This window comes from Ursus arctos, unplaced genomic scaffold, assembly GCF_023065955.2.
Source record: "Ursus arctos isolate Adak ecotype North America unplaced genomic scaffold, UrsArc2.0 scaffold_25, whole genome shotgun sequence".
Lineage (NCBI taxonomy): Eukaryota > Metazoa > Chordata > Mammalia > Carnivora > Ursidae > Ursus > Ursus arctos.
The window spans coordinates 14,729,033-14,749,912 of record NW_026622930.1 but is presented as its reverse complement, the minus strand read 5'-3'; the positions used below and the strand labels follow the sequence as shown (position 1 = coordinate 14,749,912).

General features: G+C 38.8%; 1 protein-coding gene across 4 annotated transcripts in view; it reads right to left on the bottom strand.

The window, feature by feature from the left end:
• PTPN21 (protein tyrosine phosphatase non-receptor type 21) overlaps positions 1-20,880 on the bottom strand; it is a 73,372-nt gene that overhangs the window by 32,836 nt on the left and 19,656 nt on the right. For 3 of the 4 annotated variants that reach the window (XM_026515493.4, XM_044389996.3, XM_044389997.3), the window contains exons 3-6: positions 9,527-9,696; positions 3,542-3,639; positions 1,392-1,459; positions 541-611 (exon numbers count right to left, since the gene is read on the bottom strand). In XM_026515493.4, coding sequence (XP_026371278.1) covers positions 541-611; positions 1,392-1,459; positions 3,542-3,639; positions 9,527-9,696 — 407 coding nt within the window. Of the gene's footprint in view, positions 1-540; positions 612-1,391; positions 1,460-2,199; positions 2,489-3,541; positions 3,640-9,526; positions 9,697-20,880 lie in introns of those variants that run through there. The other variant, XM_048219955.2, reaches the window with a different exon arrangement.

Below are 20,880 nucleotides of genomic sequence, written 5' to 3'. Positions count from 1 at the left end.
AACGTAATGACATCTAAAGTACTTGGAACTGTGTGGTACTGGGTTTAGACGAAGACCCAGCATTCTCTGGGGGAGGATTTTTCTCACAGACGACACATACAGATGCACTACCGAAGGAAGTCATTACCGACCCAGAGGCATAGCTCAGGGCAATAAGCCACAGCTCATGGCACAGATGCCCCAGAAGACAGAGATACAGCTTCCAAAGGTGTGCAGGGGGGATAACCCTATCCGTGCTGCACCATCAAAGAAAATAAGTCTCCCTGATCTTGCATTAACCCACACAGACTAGGTTACCACCCAAACCTTTAACATAGGGAGTGAAGAAGCAGCACCCTTCCCTGACGGCGGCTTTCACTGTTCTCAGCTTCCTCGTTGACAAACACGGCTACTAGGTGAGCTGACACGGGGAAGTGCTCAGAGCCACAGTCGCAGTCCCAGCTACAGCAGCGGTAAAGCCAAGTGTCACCGTGTCAATACACATTTCAGTCACACCAGCTTTGCTTCGTACTCTTGCCAATTCTTATTTCTTAGTGTTACCTGTATTTCTGATGCAGTAAGGCCACTTTTTGGGTTGCTTCTTCCAATACTTTTTCATCTTGTAACCACCCCTAAAGAGAACACACTGCGGTAAGTAAACAAGCCAGGGACTGTTCGTGGCTCTTATCACTGTCGGGCAAAATTCAGACTAGCATCGGTATGCAGGAGATTTGCTTAAGTGTGTGATCACGATCTTGCTAAGGAATGAAGTAGCTTCTGCTCAGGAGCCAAAACACCTGCCCTGCCTTCCCAGTGCATCCCGGGGAAAGTTTCGGCCGAGTTATTTCAGGTCGGTAACGCCCATCAGCCAATTCCGAGCCGAGCACAACATCTCGGGCACTCCCCGGCTGGCCGTGTAGACACTCAGAAGAGCATCTTACCGCCTCCCTTCGTTGTTCCAATGCGGTTTTCCCGTCAATTACATCAGTAGGGACTTTAGACAGCAGACAGCGCTGTCTTTTGGTCATCTACTTTTTACACTGCTACGGGGAAGTCAAACTCACTCCCACATAAGTGTGAGGTTTCGAGCCTTTGGGTAAAAGCAAAACCTCTGTGTGGTTGCTCAGAAGTTGGAAACGAATCCCTCTCTTCAACTCATACCCACACACAAAACAAATCTCTCTGGCTGCAGCCCAGGGGACTGCACACCCCTCCTTTTCTGTGGGTTTACAAAGACCAGGGAGACTACAACGAGGGAAGCATTTACACTCGTGCTGCTTATAAGAGGCAGTTGATTTCTTTAGCACTATACCAGCCTCGTAAGTCCACCATATGGACTTCATTTCAGGGATTATTAAGGACATGAAAATAAACAATTTAGAAAAAGCCCACATGTCAAAAGAAGTTCTTACCACAGGAAACAAGGCAAATTTCTGAAGAAAGTCCTGGGATTCATACTGATCAAAGTCACCAAAATCAGCTATACGAAATGACAAATATTCACATCAATTATGTTGCACAGGAAAACATGCACAACTAAATTCAATATACAGTATATAGATGGTATGCTTATGATTTAGAAGTCATGTGTGCCTGACAGCCATAAAGTGCGTATTTTAAAAAGTCTTTTTAAAAATATTAATTAGGTAGATTCGTGTGTCTTGACTTGGAAAAATGCCTACTAATAAAGTGAAAAAAATAAGTTACAAACTGTATGTATTATCATCTCTTTTCTAAAATTAACAAAGAAACAAAAACTACCCAATAATCACATGTGCACAGGAAGATATCAGGAAGAAACCAAACTGTTCATAGCAGTGCTCACCTCTAGGGAGTGGAATCAGATCACTTGATGATGTTATGGCAAGATGTATTTGTTTAGAAACTTTTCATTGTTTAAAAAAAATAATAGTTCAGCAAAGACCTTATGAAAAATTAACTCCTAAAGCCAATGATTCTTCTGATTAAGTTTAAATTTCCAAGATGAAATGCCAGTTATCATTTGAAATAATGCCCCATCAGAAGTCTTCCCAAAGTATATGCATACATGTAGATACATACTGATTAGACATGAAAAATAACAGAACCAAACAATTAGAAATTACTTGTGGAATGCAAAACTTGATCTATTATGATTGACAATACTCTATAATCCAGGATAAGTGCATAAGAAACCACATAAATGATGTATGCTTAGAGTATAAGTGAACATAAGGGCACCTGGGTGGCTCAGTCAGTTAAGTGCCCGACTCTTGACTTTGGCTCGGGTAATGATCTCAGGGTCCTGGGATTGAGCCCTGCATCAGGCTCCACGCTCAGCAGCGAGTCTGCTTAAGGATTCTCTCCCTCTGGGGCGCCTGGGTGGCGCAGTCGTTAAAGCGTCTGCCTTCGGCTCAGGGCGTGATCCTGGCGATCCGGGATCGAGTCCCACATCAGGCTCTTCCGCTGTGAGCCTGCTTCTTCCTCTCCCACTCCCCCTGCTGTGTTCCCTCTCTCGCTGGCTGTCTCTCTGTCACATAAATAAATAAAATCTTTAAAAAAAAAAAAAAAAAAAAAAAAAAAAAAAAAAAAAAAAAAGGATTCTCTCCCTCTGCCCCTCCCCACCCTTCTCTCCCCAAAAACAAATAAATAAATCTTTAAAGAAAAAAGTGTAAGTAAACATAACTTTATCAACCTCATTGTTTGGTTGATCCTTCTTCCAAAGTATTAGCTACAGAGCTACAGATCGACTCCTTGAACTAGAGGAATACATAGCATTATCAAATGCTGTGTGTGTGTGTGTTCTATAATTTTGCTCTATTCACTCTGTTGACATATGCTAACATGCTTAACATTCCGAAGTCTCTTATTTCATGGAAGTAATCCAAATTCATTTTTTCCTACAAGAAAACTAATTTCACTAATACATAAACACTACTATAGGAAGTCAGTAACTTTAAGAATCCCTTGCTGTTTCTGTTATAACACACTTTTTTTTTTAAATTTTATTTCTCCATTTGAGAGAGAGAGCAAGGGGGAAAAAGAGAGTGAGAATGCACAAGCAGTGGGGTGGGGCAGAGGGAGAGGGGGAGGGAGAAGCAGACTTCCCGCTGAGCAAGGAGCCAGGTGAGGGGCTTGATATCCCAGGACTCCAGGATCATGACCTGAGCTGAACGCAGACACTTAACTGACTGAGCCACCCAGGGGTCCCAACACACATTTTTTTTTATTATAATAATATTTTTTTATTATATTATGTTAGTCACCATACAGTACACCCCTGGTTTCTGATGTAAAGTTCCATGATTCATTAGTTGCGTATAACACCCAGTGCACCATGCACTACGTGCCCTCCTTACTACCCATCACCAGCCTATCCCATTCCCCCACCCCCGAACCAACACACATTTTTTTAAAAGAGCTTTATTTTTTTTAAGTAATGTCCACACCCAACATGGGACTCAAACTTACAACTCTGAGATCAAGAGTCGCATGCTCCACCAACTGAGGCAGCCAGACACCCTTGTTATAACACACATTTTAATCTGATATACGTATTACATCATCAATTGCCATTATTTACCTTGAACAGCTAAGCCTGCTAGCTGAATTGCTTGTTCTAATGTACAAGGAATGTTTCCTTCCAAGATATCTTTCTTCAGCTGCAGATAATACTGATACCTATAAAAAAAAAATGTCAATTTTAAAAAGTCAATATCAATATTACCTCCAACGGAGATGCAATGCATTTTACAGTAATTTGGCAGAGAAGCATAAACTAGTCAAAGAAAACCTTAACCCCAGATGCTTTCAAAATGCCCACACACACGTACACCGGTGCACGCATGCACACGCGCACACACACAATGTAATCAACTGGTTGAGGCCCTTATCCTCAACAGTAGTTACTTCATCAGACTAGCTCACTATGACTTACACAACAGTAGTTATTTCAAAGCTACAACTACCTAGAAGACAACTGGTCACCTCTCTAATGCCTTGTAAGACAGTTCCTCTGTTTTGTTCTGTTTAGTGGGAGAAATAGAGAATCCATGGCCAATCTTTACTTTAAAAACTCTGACTAGTAACCCAGTAATATAAGACTCTGGTAGAAATTACTTGTTCTGATGGAAGTTCCCTAGCCCTAGAAAGTGAAACCAAGAGAAAACGCTTCCTGATATTTCAGATCAGGCTTACATTAAAATATTTTTTGATGAACTCTCCAAAAGAACAGCTGCTATGATGCTTTCTTAATATTCCTGTAATGTGGGTTTACTTCTGTTTACACTTTCCACATCTAGGGCGTGAGTTACCAGCACAAGCTTTAGTCAAGCAGATCTAGTTATATTCCAGCTCCCCAAAGTAGCATGTTGAATGAACGTGGGCAAATCATAATCTGTGGCTTTAAATGATCACCAGTGAAATAGGGGTACGATCACCCCTTCACAAGGTCGAACATACTAAGCAGTCAGCAGTATCACTACTCCATTTTGACAAAGCTTTATAGTGACTTACGTTGCCTTCCTTTTATTTATTCATTTAACCTATAATTACTAGGGCCTACTACGGGTCAAGCATTGTTCTAGATGCTGGGGTACAATGGTAGATGAAGATCCACGAACTCTCTGCCTGTCTTGAATCCAGGATCTCTCCCAGATTTGGCATCTGTGAAGTACAACCTAGTCACTGTTGGTATTTGAATTGCCCTCAGAGCCCACCCCTTTCATCACTTTATCGGTTTCCTAACATCATCCTCTTTTATTTTAGCTAGCTCTGAGGTCTCCATTCTTTGTTACCCAAAACTGACCAAAACACCATCCGTTCAGGTAAGAATTTAGATCCAACTTATCCCCTTCCGCCTGCTACTAGCAGAACCGATAGATTTCCCTCATCCGACAAGCAGAATGCTGGTAGCTCTGGGATCTAGTCAAAGAAGACTTCACACCTGCTACGAGGCAGCTCCTTTCACAAGCCTATTTAAAGAAGGTTGCATTGAGAGAAGTCTCTCTCTTGAACATGCCGTCCACATACGCCACTCTAAATACGCCAGGTTCTTTCCTTAAACCAAATCACTGGAAAGCAACATACCCGGGCCAAATTCACTTAGTCTTCCACAGAAATGTGGTTCTTTTTGCCTTGTATTACACTTTTTCATTATAAGAGTTGATTCCTCCACAGTTGCTCTAAATTGTTCATTGCTGGTTCAGTCTTTTACATAAAATCCCCCCTGAAAATTTCCTTTTAAATGATACACCAAGAAAATCTGTCATGTTGGCAAACTGATGCGCTTTTTATCAGATAATGGATGATGGGGCTCAGAATATTCCTTCTTTTGCCTTGACTGCCATGAAGCTCAGAGCTACAATCCAGGCACAGGCACACTGTTCCCCTCTCGTTACCCTCTTACCCCCTGACCACTGGCTCCACCGTATAATAGCAGCCACTTGTACTGAGGGGGCGCTGAGGTTCAGACATGAATACACTCAAATGCGCAAAGGTAGCCTGGGCTGGAGTTTGAATCCAGGTTAGAATGACCTCAAAGTGCATGTTTTTAACTGTCACAAATCTCCAGTTAAGAACTTTTCTAGTATTTTTATCATATCTCCTTAGTTTTTTTATCCTAGAGTCCATATGAATACAATGGTTGAAAGCAAGGACTCAGGAGTCAGCCCTCTTGAGTTTAAATCCCAGCTCCACTACTGGCAGTGTGACCTTGGGCAAGATATTCAGCCTTTCTGTGTCTTGGTTTCCTCAACTACAAACTGGATAATAACACCTACTTTGGAGGATTTGTTGCAAGGATTAAGTGAATGATTAAGTATAATGTGCTTGGAACAGTGCCTGACAGAGTAAGAAAGGGAAGTGATTGCTTTTATGATTATCTTTCATTGTATTGTCCCTAAAATCCTTTAATGGAAGCAAGCAGGGTGTGTGTGTGTGTGTGTATATATATATATATATATACACATATGCATAAGTATGTATATACGTTTGTATACATCTATGTGTGTATGCACACATATATATATATTTAAATATTAACTTAAAAGGAAAGGACCAAGAAATTCTACTTCAAAGGTATTATCAGTTTCTGTTAACACTTTTTGCTAAAATTCTAATATGCTGGTGAGGCCAAGGATGGTTTACAAATATGTTTTTTCATGTTTATTACAAAAAGAATAATTAAAAAACAACGCAGCAATAAAATGTAACATGCAAACTTTTATTCCTTACAAATAGTTCTGAATTCAAGAAACTGCACATCTTAATTCTAAACAAGCATTCCATAAATTTGCCCAAAGCCAAATGCTGATTAAAACTAAATAGATGTTTTATCTAAATCTTAGCCACTTATCAAGTTGCTAATATATTTTTACACAAGAAATATTACATTAAATAATTATAATGAATTAGGTTGCCCCATTTTGCCCAACAGAAATTTATATTTATTCAATATATTAAATTATATATATATATAAAGAGATGTAGTCTTTTTCCTTCACTTGTTTTTCTTAGGCCAGTATTAAAAGGTTAATGTGGAGGTATTGGCATTTTTATTTTTTAAGTTTTATTATGGAACTTTAGAAACATCTATAGAGACAAGTCCAGTGAACCCACACCACCTTATCATGCAGCCTCAATCATCAACTTGATCCATGCCCTGTTTCTTCGACCGTCTCCCCTTCTCTACCCAAGTGCTTTACATCAAATCCCAGATATCACATCACAGCACCTACAAAGACTTCAGCATATACCCATAAAAGGTAAGCTGTGAAAGAACACATACATACACATTTTTAACATACCCAACAAAATGAGCAACAACGCCCTAATGCTGCCCAATACTTGGTCCATGTGCAACTGTTTGTGATTGCCTCAAAAATGTATTTTTTTTTTAAGATTTTATTTTTAAGTAGTCTCTACACCCAACGTGGGGCTTGAACTTACAACCCCGAGAACAAGTCACATGCTCTACCGACCGAGCCAGTCAGGTGACCCTCAAAAATGTATTTTTACAGTTAAAAAAAAAAAAATCAGGATCTAAATAAGTTCCATAGAGCACATTCGATTGACATTTCTAAATCTCTCTTAATTTTAAAAAGAAAAATTCCTCCTCTTTATTTTCATGTTATTTGTATTCAAAATGGTGTGATGGATCGTGTAGAATTCCCTACATTCCAGATTTGTCTGACTGCACTCTTGTAGGGTCATTTAACATGTTCATGGAGTCTCCAGTTTTTCCTGTGAACTGCTAGGTTCAGAGCAGTGTTGTCTAACAGAACTTTCTGCAGTGATGAAAGTGACATCTATCTGTCCTGTCCAATATGGTAGCCATTAGCCACATGCAGCTACTGAGTACTTAAAATGTGTCTAGTGTGACTAAGGAACTGAGAAAGGCCTCTTAAGGGAATGTGACCTTGCTGCGAGTAGAACCCGTTTTACCCTTTTGCTACCTGGAATACGAATGTGATAGCTACAACTTCTCTCGAATTCTTTGACAATGAGGTTCCCTAGTGAATGGAATGAACATGCTGAGGAGGGGAGAACAGTAAGAAAGAGCATGAGTCCCTGCAGACCTTGTGGAGCGGTATAAGCTCGGCATGGCTGACTTCTGGACTTCCTTTAAGAAATGAAAGATATTTAGGGTTTTTGGTTACATGGAGCCAAACTTAATCCTTACTGGTACAACTTCTCTAAGGGGTTCTCTTATACCTCATTGATATGCACTCCTACTGATGCATCTACCAGGCCTGTTCTCCCTCTCCTTCCTACAGCTAATGCCTTTATTCAGGCCCACATTCTAGACTAATATCTAGATTATGGCATATACATTCTTAACTGGTCTCCTAACTACACAGTCTTGCCACCTCTAAGCTGCCTTTCCATGATGGGTGACGTTGGTAAAATACAAATGTCATCTTTCCATTCCGTTAAAATTCGAAAATGTCTTTCCCTGTTGTACCATGACTTTATGACTAGGACACTCCTATTTTTCAAATCCCCTCTCCCCTCTCCAGGTAATATCTGAAATTTCCTGAAAACATCAGTGATTTTCATTCTCTCCCCTACTCTGCACAAGCTACTCCCTCTAACTAGAAAATTCCTCCTAAAGTCAAGCGAAAAGCCAACTTCTTTACCTTCCCTGTTCTTGTTCCCCGCGCGCCACCCCTAGGAATCTAGTGTTTTAATTAAAGCATTTATCATAATATACTGTAATTGTTTGTTTACATGGGCTGTCAGTTCCACCAGACTCTGAGTAACTCCTCCATTAAAGCCTATTCACCTGTATATTCATCTCCCACAGTAACGAACGTCATTCTTACATCATACTGTGCTATATCTTCAATGAATGTTTAAATAAATGAGTCAGTGATCAGTTGCTATTTTTCCTCCTGGGTTCTACTTCTCCCTTCAATATTTTTATTCCAGATCAGTTTATAGTCAGTGCATATTTATCCCTACTACCTGATTCTTGCTTCTTTGGTTTTCTATCTTCTTCCAATGATTAACTGGCAAACATAGTACTCAAAAGAACATTACACAAACAGGGCAGTACCAGGTTCTTACTATCTACAGGGCACTGTGTTAGATATTGTGCGAAAGGTAAAGCTAAAGAAAACAGAGGTTTAAAATCCAAGAAAAAGATAAGATATGTACACAAATAACTATAACGAAAGGTTGTAACACTTCCATCTTAACCCAAGTACAAGCAAACTGTAGGGCAGTCTAGAGAAGGCAAAGCTCATTCCAGCCTACGGATCACAGAAATTTCATGGAGGAGGTGCCTTTTGAACTAAAATTCAGAGGATGAGTAGGATTCCAGTACATAAATAAGAAAGATCTAGGACCCAAAGATGAAAAGGCATGCGGCATGTTCAGGGCACTGGAAGCTGTCCAGGTTGGCTGAAAAGTAATGTTAAATAGGGTTCAAAAGATAAGGTAGTGGGGGATTTGGGAGAACTTGAAAGGCAGACTCACGGATCCAAATATTATTCCTTATTTTTTGTTTTGTCCTCAAGGAAAAAAAAAAAACATTTAGCTCCTCTATCCCACTCCTTAATATGATCTTCCCTTTCCGCCTTTGTCCCTTCTAAGTACACTTATTGGCCTCTTCTTCTACCCTAGTCACATTCTCCCCCCCACCTATCTAGAGAATATACAGCTCCTGGAGTCGGAGAACGGTAAGAACACTTCTGCACATTTCCCTGAGGAATGAACACAGATTCTGCGACTTTTTAAAATCTCCTCTCTCCTTTCAGTGTTAACAAAGATCAGATACAAATAAAAAAAAATTCTGAAGAGGACATCACTACAAGGAGAGTTCACAGCCCGGAGAAAAACATCATCTTGCCCTTTAATCGCTCCGTCGTGCCTAGTGAAACCGTAACTCCGGCAACACGCAGGAAAACACTCTGACCTACCACAGACCACAGCCTGCATGTAATGATGTGGCCACATATGTGCGCGGGAGGGCCACGTTTAGTCCGATCTTCTACTTTAACCTTAGTGTCCCTTTTTACATCTCATCCGATTATTTCCTAACAACAAAGAGCACGTTCTTTCTCACCTGGTAATCTCCTGCTGCAGCTGTGAAACTGAAGGCACATAAAACACCACTCCGAAATAGACGGTCGGCTCCGAGGCATATTTATCCAGCTGCTTCTTGAGAGGTTTTTCCAAATCTACCCACCGGCGCTGATTTTGCTTGTTGTGGTACCAGAGGCTGAAGTAAGTGATCTGGAAAGAGGGAAAGGCACTGAAGGAGGCAGAAACATACAAGAGAATTTCTATTCTAATTGCTCTGCTCCCCGACCTGGGCCCAAGTGACCGCAGTCTCCCGTTGCTTCTCTTCTCAAAAATGGACAATACCAACACCTGAAGAAAAGAAAAGAGGCAAGACCTCTCTCTCTCTCTCTCTCTCTCTCTCTCTATATATATATCTAGATACGCACATGCAGGGAAAAGAGGCGAAAAGTCAACTACTCTTGCAGACTGTTTCTTGAACTCTACTCAGAGAAACGCATTCAGGGCCTAGACATCAGAATGTAGCAGGCGCTACACCATTTTACAGAGTTTTAACAACAACAACAAAAAACATATACTGAACCAATGTTTAGTTTTAAAGTTATCAAAATACTAAATGTATCATAATTGATATTTTATAAGTATAACTGGGGTTTTATCTAGCACACTGATTAGAGAGCATTAATCCAACGTTTCACTACTCTTGATTTTGGCTTCTATACATGAATTATTTCATGTAAATATTGTAAATTCTAGATATTTAGGTACAATTGCAACTCTTCTTTGCCCCCAAAAGTTTATTAGATACAAATTTAAAGCAATCATAACGTTACGGAGGTAAATTCTTACAGACACACACGTACACAAAAAGCTCTACATAAAGCAGTAAGTATATCACTTGAAGGTCTAAAAAAATGCCCAGATATTAGCATTTAGATTTCACTTGCTGTATAATGAAACTGTTCAGGGAAATCGATACTAGCTCTGGACTTGATCAACCTGAAAGGTTATTAATGCACCTAAGCATCGAAATGACAGCCTCGGGCCACTGCTACTATTTACCTCAAAATCAGTTTATACATCAAGGCAACTGGAAAAATTACCTGCTTTGTTCTAGACTCTAGAGCAACATAGCCAAACAGAACTTTCTACGGTGATGGAAATATTCTGTCTCTAATACAGCAGCCACTAGCTGCCTGTGGCTATCGAGCACCTGGAATGTGGTTAGTGCAGCTGAGGAACTAAATATTTAATGTTATTTAATTTTAATTGACTTAAATTAAATAGCTGTAAGCCTTTAGTGGCACTGTACTGGAAAATAGAGCTTTAGAGCAACAATAAAATGAGACACAATAATATTCAGGCTATGTTTTTAACCTATAATCCTCATTCAAATAAAAAATGAATTTTTAATTTACAGGGAAAAAGAGTAATTATATAAACATGCCCTTGATACTCATCTCATCTTACAATTTTTTACAAGGGAAGAACGATACCTTAAAACGAGTCTACTACTCAAACTCAACAAAAGTGAGGAATGTGTCTATATCCTCTTTATGCCAAACAGCCAGAATAGTGCAGGAATTCAGTAAATTTTGTTGAAAGAACGAATATTCTCTTGCTTCTTAGTTGCCATTCAACCCATCACATGCGAATGAAATATTCTGAACATTTACTATGTACCACCTTCTGTCCCAAGAATGACAACAATATCATATATTAAATCACCACCATCACCTTATGAAACACATTGTGTGTGTGTGAAACTCTAAAGCCAGTGTTTGTTTAAGATTGTCCCTGGACCACTTTCACCAGAATTACCTGGAGAGTTTCTTGAGCTCCACAGAGCTCTTCAACTCCCAAGTAATTCCTGTGCCCATTCACCAGTGAAAACCATTGCACTACACCACGCTGCCCCTCTAGCCTTATACAGGAGATAGGGTATGAACAACCTATCCTCGAAAAGCTCCACAGAAGTCAAATCTTTGAAAATCCAAACACACTTTAATATAGCAGCAAGTCTGAGTCCCATTGTGAATTATTTTCTGAAGTTATAATTATGCTTATAAAATGGAATACATGTTATCCGTAAGGATAGAGTCTCTATCATGTTTAGAGAAGACGGGTACTATTCCTTCTTTCTTTTGAACTGCAACTTAGAGAAAAGAAAAATCTCATTTAACAAAGAAACTGATGCTTAAAGTCTGAAGTCCTGAGTTTAATTTCTAACTGTCACTTGCTCACTGGGAAGTGGAAAAGTCAATCAAACCAGTTCCTGTTCCTCAAATGAAGATAATAACAAGTGTAATACCTCCTTCACACCTCCGTCATGGGAACTCAACACAAAACTTAAATGGATGCGTTTTGCCACTAGAAATCCACTGTATTTTTTTTTAAGATTTTTATTTATTTATTTGAGAGACAGAGACAGAGATAGTGAGAGAGAGCACAAGTGGGGAGCAGAGGGAGAAGCAGGCTCCCTGCTAAGCAGGGAGCCCAACGCAGGGCTCAATCCCAGGACCCTGAGATCATGACCTGAGTTGAAGCCAGACGCTTAACTGACTGAGCCACCCAGGCGCCCCTAAAAAGATTTATTTATTTAAGAGAGAGAGAGTGAGAGCATGGGCAGAGGATTAGAGGGAGAGGGAGAGAGAGAATCTCCACCAGACTCTCCGCTGAGCACAGAGCCAACACAGGGCTCAATCGCACAACCCTGAGATCATGACCTGAGCTAAAATCAAGAGTCAGATGCTTAACCAATTGAGCCACGCAGGTGCCCCGAAAACCACTGTATTTTTAAAAGATTATTTAGTTTTACCCACTCTACTAAACACTGGCAAAATCAATTATACGGCCCCCTCAAAAATAATTTTCTAATTACTTCCATTTATATATAAGGACTGATTACAACACATTCTGTTAATTGTATTTATGTTTTGTGTTTCATCTTAGAGTTGGACTGAATGTACCATGTTCGGGCAATAACACATACTACTGCTATGAACTTAATTCTACAAATATTTATTTTTTGACATAAACCAGAAAGCTGGGCATCCCTTAGGATCTAAAGCTATTTGGGTCATAACAGTATGTCACTTTTAACCAAAATTAGAAGGTCTTAAAAATACTCTTTGTATATATTATTTTTCCCCTAAGATATAGTTGGACTTGAATGCTCCAAACACAAGTACCTAAAGAGTTATAAAACTATACGTTTACTATAGGGGTGCCAGGCTGGCTCAGTTGGTAGAACATGTGGCTCTTGATCTCAGGGTCATGAGTTCAAGCCTGACATTGGGCGTAGAGCCTACTTAAAAAACAAAACAAATAAAAAACACTATAGGTTTACTACATAATTTGCTGTTGTACCTTGTGAACCGATCATGAGAGAATTAAAAGAAAAAAACCTGAATAATCTGCTAGCATTCTAAAAGAAACTAATTCTCAAAATATGCTAAGCTTATTTTAGCAATGCATTTAGTACTCATGCCACATGTAGACAGAAAATCAAACAGAAAGGGAAATATATTTGTAAAAATACACCATAATTAGTTTTTTTATTAATTATATATCTTATAAAAGAATAGCAAGGACTTTTTCTAATTGTGCAAACAGCTGAAAATAATAGATATAGCAAATTCTTTGCTGATCAGCTATTTTATTTGTAGGAGAGTCTAAGATTTTGGACATTTGAACACATAACTGATTACAGATAGTAAAGTATTTGCTTTGGTACTTGCCCCTATGTTCAAGTTCTATCTTATTATAAAGTAGTTAAGCCCAGCCAAAATCAAGTTTATCTCTTGTTAAATACTTCCAAGTAGGTATTATATTTCAAAAATTGCCACCAGAAGGGAGCCTGCGCGGCTCAGGTCATGGTCCTGAGGTCCTGGGATGAAGGGTCCATGGGACTCTGGATCATGACCTGAGCTGAAGGCAGATGCTTAACCAACTGAGCCACCCATGCACCCCTCAAATAAATAAATTCTTTAAAAAAGTAGTAAGTAAGTAAATAAATAAATAAATAAATAAAATTGCCACTAGAAATATTTACATACACATGGGTAACTAAAATCTCATAACACCATAATCCTCAGATTCAATGCTTCCTCAGAATTTCTACACATATGTAATGAAATAACAACATCTGATTGCATGGGGGCTTTATGACTATAATACAGTTTGTTTCTAAGATGGATAGTGGAGTTTGAACAACAAAATGTTGTGATTAAATTCTCATCAGGCATAAAATTTTCTGTACAAGTCCGTTTTGGGGGCTTTGTCTTAGATAACAATCTTGAGCATCTGGATAATTAACTCTCCAAAATAATGTAAAACCCATCCAAAAAACAAAGTGGGGGGGGGAATCAAAGAAGAGGAGAGCATACTCCCTACCTCACCTATAGGCCAGCATTATCCTGATACCCGAACCAGACAAAAGACACCATTAGAAAACTATAGACTAATATCTCTTATAAATACAGATGCAATAGATCCGAACTGAATCCAACAGCATATCAAAAGGATCATACACCATGACCAAGTGGGATTTATCCCAGAAATGCAAGAGCAGTTCAACATACAAAAGAATCAATGTAACATATAGTTAATACAAAGGGAAAATACATAATCTTCTGAATTGACATAGAAAAAGCATTTGACAAAATTCAAACTCTTCTCTTGGTAAAAATACTCAGGAAACTAGGAATACATAAGAACGTCTCAACATCAAAAGCATTTATGAGGAACCCACAGGTAACATCATACTTAATAGTGAAAGACTGAAAGCTTTCCCCCTAAGATCAGGAACAAGACAAGTATGCCCATGTTCACCACTGTATTCAACACTGCACTGGAAATTCTAGCCAGAACAATTAGATCAGAAAATGAAATAAAGGCATCTGAACTGGAAAGGAATAAGTAAAACTATCTCTATGCACACAAAACATGATCCTATACATTAAAAAAAAAAAATCCCAAAAGGCCACCACCAAAAAAAAAAGACTAAAGGTAATAAACTCAGCAAAGTTGTAGGGTATAAGATGAACATGCACAGATCGGTATGAATTCTACACACCAGGAATGGAAAATTTAAAAAGGAATTCAAAAAACAATTTCATTTATAATAGCATCCAAAAGAATAAAAAATCTAGAAATAAATTTAACCAATGAGGTGAAAAAATTTGTATACTGAACCATACAAAACATGGCTGAAAAAAATTACTGCTATTGTTTTTTAAGTAGGCTCCGTGTCCAATGTGGGGCTTGAACTCATGACCCTGAGATCAAGAGTCACATGCTCTACTAACTGAGCCAGCCAAGCGCCCCTTGACTGCTGAAAGAAATTCAATGAAAAGATATCCTGTGTCCATAAACTAGAACACTTAATATTGTAAGATGGCAAAACTAACAAAAGTGATCTACAGATTAAAATGCAATCCCTACTCTTTTTTCAGAGAAAGTCAATTCTCAAGTTCATATGGAATTGCAAGGGGTCTTGAGTAGCCAAAACAATAATGAAAAAGAACACTGCTGGAGGACTCATACTTTCTGATTTTAAAACTTACTACAAAGCTACTTTAATCAAACTAGTGAGGTACTAGTATAAGAGAGACATATAGATAAATGTCATAAAATTGAGTCCAGAAATAAACCTGTGCATCGATGGTCAACTGATTTTCAGCAAGAATGCTAAGACCATTCAGTGGAGAAAGAACAGTCTCTTCAACAAATGGTTCTAAGACAACTGAAGATCAACATGCAAAAGAAAGGGGCACCTGGATGGCTCAGTCAGTTGAGCAGTCAACTCTTGATTTCAGCTCGGGTCATGGTCTTGGGGTGATGGGGTCAAGCCCTGCATCAAGCTCCATGCTGGGAATGGAGCCTGCTTGGGATTCTCTCCCTCTCTGTCCCTCCCCCATGTGTCCCTCCCCCACAAAAAAAACCTGCAAAAGAATGAAATTAGACCCTACTTCACACAGTATATAAAAATTAATCAAACTGAATCAACAACCTAAATATAAAAACTAAACTGTAAAATTCTTTAGAAGAAAACAGAGGTAAATCTTTATGACCTTGAATTTGGAAATGGATTCCTAGATGTGGCACGAAAAGCATAAGCAAAAAAGGAAAAAGCACATAAATTTGACTTTACCAAAATTTAAAACTGTGTGTATCAAAGGACCAGATCAAGAAAGTAAAGAGACAACTACAGAATGGGAGAAAATATTAGCAAATCACATATTTGATAAGCATCTAGTATCTGGATATATGAAGAACTCTTACACAACAAAAAGGCAGCAACGCAATTAAAAAATAGTCAAAGGCCTTGAAGATACTTCTCCAAAGAACATATGTAAATTGCCAATAAGCACATGAAAAGACGTACATCAAAAGATCCTTAGTCACTGGGGAAATGCAGTTCAGAACCACAAAAAGATAATACTCCACACCCATTAGGCTGGCTATACATTAAAAAAAAAAAGTGCTAATGAAAATGTGGAGAAATTGGAACCCTTATACATTGCTAGTGGGAATATAAAATGGTTCAGCCACTATGGAAAACAGTTTGGCAGTTCCTCAAAAGTTAAACATACAATCATCATCATAGTATAACCCAGCAATCCCACTCCTAGAGATATACCCAAAAGAAATGAAAACAGGTACATGCATATTCATACCAGGAATATCTGCAATAGCCAAAAGGTGGAAAAAACCCAATGTCCACTAGTAGATGAAAGGATAAGTGAATCGTGAAATAACATACATGGAATATTATTCAGGCATAAGAAATGAAGTAGATGCACGGTACAACATGGATGAACGTCCAAAACATTACGTTAAGTGAAAGAAACCAGGTATGTAAGGTTGCATTGTATGAGTCCATTTATTTATTTATTTTTAAAGATGTAGCCTTGTTTTGTTTTTAAGTAAACTATGCCCAGCATGGGGCTTGAAATCATGACTCTAAGATCAAGAATCGCATGCTCTACCGCCAGCCAGGCGTCCCACTATATGATTCCATTTAAATGAAATATCCGGAATACATAAATCCACAGTGACAGAAAGTTAACTGGTGGTTGGTAAAGGGGGAGGGAATTAACTGCTTAATAGGTACAGAGTTTCCTTTTAGGGTAATGAAAATGTTTTGGAACTAGATAAGAGGTGATGCTATGCATGTACCAAATGTCACTGAATTGTTTAAGGTGGTGAATTTTCTGTTATGTGAATTTCAGTTCAAAAAAGTTGTGTTTTTTTTTTTTAAGATTTTATTTATTTATTTGACAGAGAGAGAAAGAGCACAAGCAAAGGGAGCAGGAGGCAGAGGGAGAGGGAGAAGCAGGCTCCCCGCTGAGCAAGGAGCCCGATGCAGGACTCGAGTCCAGGACCCCTGGATCATGACCTGAGCCAAAGGCAGTCGCTTAACCGAATGAGTCACCCAGGCGTCCCACAAAAAAGTTTTTTTTAAAGATCAGATATACTCAATTAAAATCAAGTACAGAATTTTAAAACCTTACTTTTAAAATGTTTAAATATATCAAATTCATTTCATTTGAAAAAATCTAAGGAAAAAAATGAGCCAGAAATAGATGGATCTAGCCAGGAGTTAATATTTCCTATTTCCCAATATCTATACTTAGGTCAAGATTTTGTACAGTTAGACAATATCTGGAAATAACAACTCTCTGAACATAATTGAATAACACAGAACAGGCAAAAATGTGTGTGTTATGAAAAATATATGTAAGAGTCAAAGTTATAAAGTATATGTCCCCGACAAAAAAGAAATTTCTGTCTCCTTTATGAACTTCTTTTCCTTATTCCATCCATACTTTTAATGAGTTAAGTGAATTGGTATCCAATTCAAAGTAGGTTAAAGCTATGACAAATTAAAGTAGAAGGGGCTTATTAAATAGCATGCTGGCAGCAGCAGGAAATGATGGGTAATACTTTCTTCAGCAAGAGAGAGCACATACATACCAACAAAAAAACCCTTGAAAGAGAAGTTATAAAGAATTAGAAAGCACTGTAGTCTGGAGTTATTTATCAAAGGAACAAATAACTCATAAACATTAGTCATGTATTTAACCACAACCACTGTTGTTCTTTAAAGACGAATAGATAAGTTTATAAAGACTGGCATTAAAAATACGTTGTTTCGGGGGCGCCTGGGTGGCTCAGCTGGTTGAGCAGCTGACTCTCTCCATTTCTGCTCAGGTAGTGATCTCAGGGTCCTAGGATGGAGCCCTGCGCCAGTCCCCATGCTCAGCAGGGAGTCTGCTTGAGGATTCTCTTTGCCACCACACCCACTTCTGGCCCCTGCTCATGCCCTCTCACTCTCTCTCTCAAATAAATAAATAAATCTTTAAAAAAAAAAAAGTTGTTTGGACAAAAAAATAAGTCTTGGTTTTTAAAGGCACCCAGGTGGCTCAGTCGGTTAAGCGTCTGCCTTCTGCTCAGGTCATGATGCCGGAGTCACCTGATGGAGCCCCACATCGGTCTCCCCACTCAGCAGGGAGTCTGCTTCTCTCTCTGCCCTCTGCTTGTTCTCTCTCTCATTCTCTCAAGTAAATAAATACAATCTTTAAAAAAAAGTCTTGTTTTTTAGGCAAAGTTATGAAGATTGCTTCATTTCCCAAAAGTGATTAGAAAAATAACTTATTGTATACACAACTTCACAGTACTTTAGCCAATTAATTGCCGTTTCATTACTTCACTTGTAAGTTCAAGCACATTTTCCAAAGCCATGAAAGAGATTTCAACTTTTGCTGTTTTGGCACCTGCTGTTACTTAGATTTTCTCCAACGGGCTATGCCTGCGATTCCAACAGCAGCCACTAGCTCCATCTAAGGCCAAGAGCGCTAAGACTGACGTCACAAGGCTCAATCTCCAAGTCCTGGCCCTGCCCCTCACAAGTTCCCAAGTAAGTCACTGCCTGAGTCTGTTTCTTCATAGGGAAAAGAACACGTACCCTGCCTTCTTCAGAACGTTGTGGTGAACTTTGTAAGTTATCACTGTGCTGATAAAAGTTAAAAGCACTCTTGTTATATTTGCTCTGAGTACATTAACTTAGCAGATAGGATCTCTCCAGGTGTGACCGCGAAAATAGAACAAAACTTGAGTCAAACATGCTTCTTCCTTGAAAATATAACTGACCAAATAATAGTCAAATTTCCTCCTTTATTTATATATATATATATTTTAAAGATTTATTTATTTCAGAGAGAGAGAGAGCGTGCAAGCACGCGTGGAGGGGGCACAGGGAGAAGGAATCTTCAAGCAGACTCCCCGCTGAGCACAGAGCTCAAAGCAGAGCTTGATCCCACAACCCTGAGATCATGACCTGAGCCAAAGGCAGACACTTAACCAACTGAGCCACCCAGGTGTCCTTCTTCCTTTATTTAAAGTTAGGATACACTAGGACCTTTTTTTAAAAGAAAGAATATAAAAACCTTGGTACAGACAAGCCCCATGTGCCTTAAATCTCAAACTATTATTATGAAATGTTTCTTGGTCTACAATACTTTCCCAGAATCATGTGTCTTCCTTTGAGTCCAAATCTTCTGGGTTATGCATGTCCTGTCTAATTACAGGCTTGGTTTAATTGTAATAAAAATTTCCCCATAAACCAGTCTTTAATTATTGGCTTTTGGTTCATGCCTCCCACTACTCCTTATCTAACTTCCCAGTACCTCCCCCCCAATAAGAAACTTTACCTCCACATGGCTTCTCTTTCTCCACAGCTCGGTCTACGCTCACTGGTGACAGACCAAGCTGACCTGAGCTATGGGAAACTCATTCCAGTAAAAGCCTTTAAAACCGCTGAATCTTCTAGCATCCTCTAGATCAACGCTCAATTATCACCGAACAGATTTTTGTGAAACTTCTCCACTGTCAGATACTTTTACCCTCACCCTTTCTTTCCTATTTTGTTCTGAACATGTCAGTAGTTTTCATATAGTTATTCAACAATTTCTTCATAGCTATTTTCAAGTTTTCACAGCTACTCGCCTAAAATGATAGATACTTGTGCGTGCTGTGTAAACCACAATAAAAACAAAAGTTACACTTACAAAACTTGCCTTCTTTTCAGACACAACATGGCTGACTTTCTTTAAATGAACTAATATTTACCCAGAGAACAAGGTGATTTGATAATTAAGCTTTCTGTTCAGAGGGTAAGACAGTTTACAAATTTTTGAGCTTGCGTAAAAGGTGTCCCCCAAATCATAGTCATCTAAAGAGACACAAGCTATTACAAGCAGGTCCACATCTTGTCAGAATGTAAACCCTTTCCTAAACCCCTAGTCATTTCTTGTCTAATTATTTTAAGAGTCTTTTAGTTGTACTATTTTTAAAGCAGAGCAAAGGGAAACACGATTTAGCTGGAAGGTTTTTTAAGTCACTAATGCACTGAGTTTGATAAAAGTTAATCCCATATAAAATTGCAACTATAATTTTATCCTGATGCTTTTCTTAGACTAGGCAGAAGCCAGAAGACTTTTCATCAGGAGAGTGATGAGAGGAGATAGCTCTAGATAAAGCCTATGCGAGGCAGAGATCATCTAACAAGGGTAGTTAACAAGTATTAACCTACTTCGAGCTGGGAGCTTACCTCTACACTCAGTGTGCCATAAATAATGAAGCATTGTACCTCTTCCTTTTGACAGACAGTATGGCGGTCACAGTGCCTTAAGCAGACAATGTTTTTCCCCTTGTCTATTTAATTTTGATCCATTTTCTTCTGTCCTTGGTCAAATAGCATATTATCTATTTTATAGTCAAGGTGATAGCATACAATATCATCACTATACTCTAGTACATATGAGGATGAAGAAAACAACAATCAAAAGTACATTTTGGTCTTCTAATTACACTCAAACTTTTATTACACTGAAGTCCAATGTAACTGAACTCCTCAAATGGCCAGATCATTGTTGTTGTTGCAGCATCTAACTCTTAGGAAAAGAGTCAAATGATAAACTAATTCCAGGGATATAGTCAAAGAAAGTCCACGGTGTGAAATGGAATCACTATTTACATAGATGACCTCCCATATATCTTCCGTTTACTATCCTGGTACAATAAGATGCTATGAAAAATACAGTGATCCCCAAACACGGTAAGATCATTCTTCAAAAAATATGTTAAATTTTGGGGCACCTGGCTGGCTCAGTCAGAAGAGCATGTGACTCTTGATCTCAGGGTCCTGAGTTTGAGCCCCATGTTGGGTGTAGAGATTACAAAAAGTAAACGAACTTTAAGAAAATATACTGTACTTTCTAAGAAAAATGGACTTTTTTTTTTTTAAGATTTTATTTATTTGAGAGAGAGAGAGCATGAGCAGAAGGGGGAGAGGCAGAGGGAGAGGGAGAGGCAGACTCCCTGCTAAGCAGG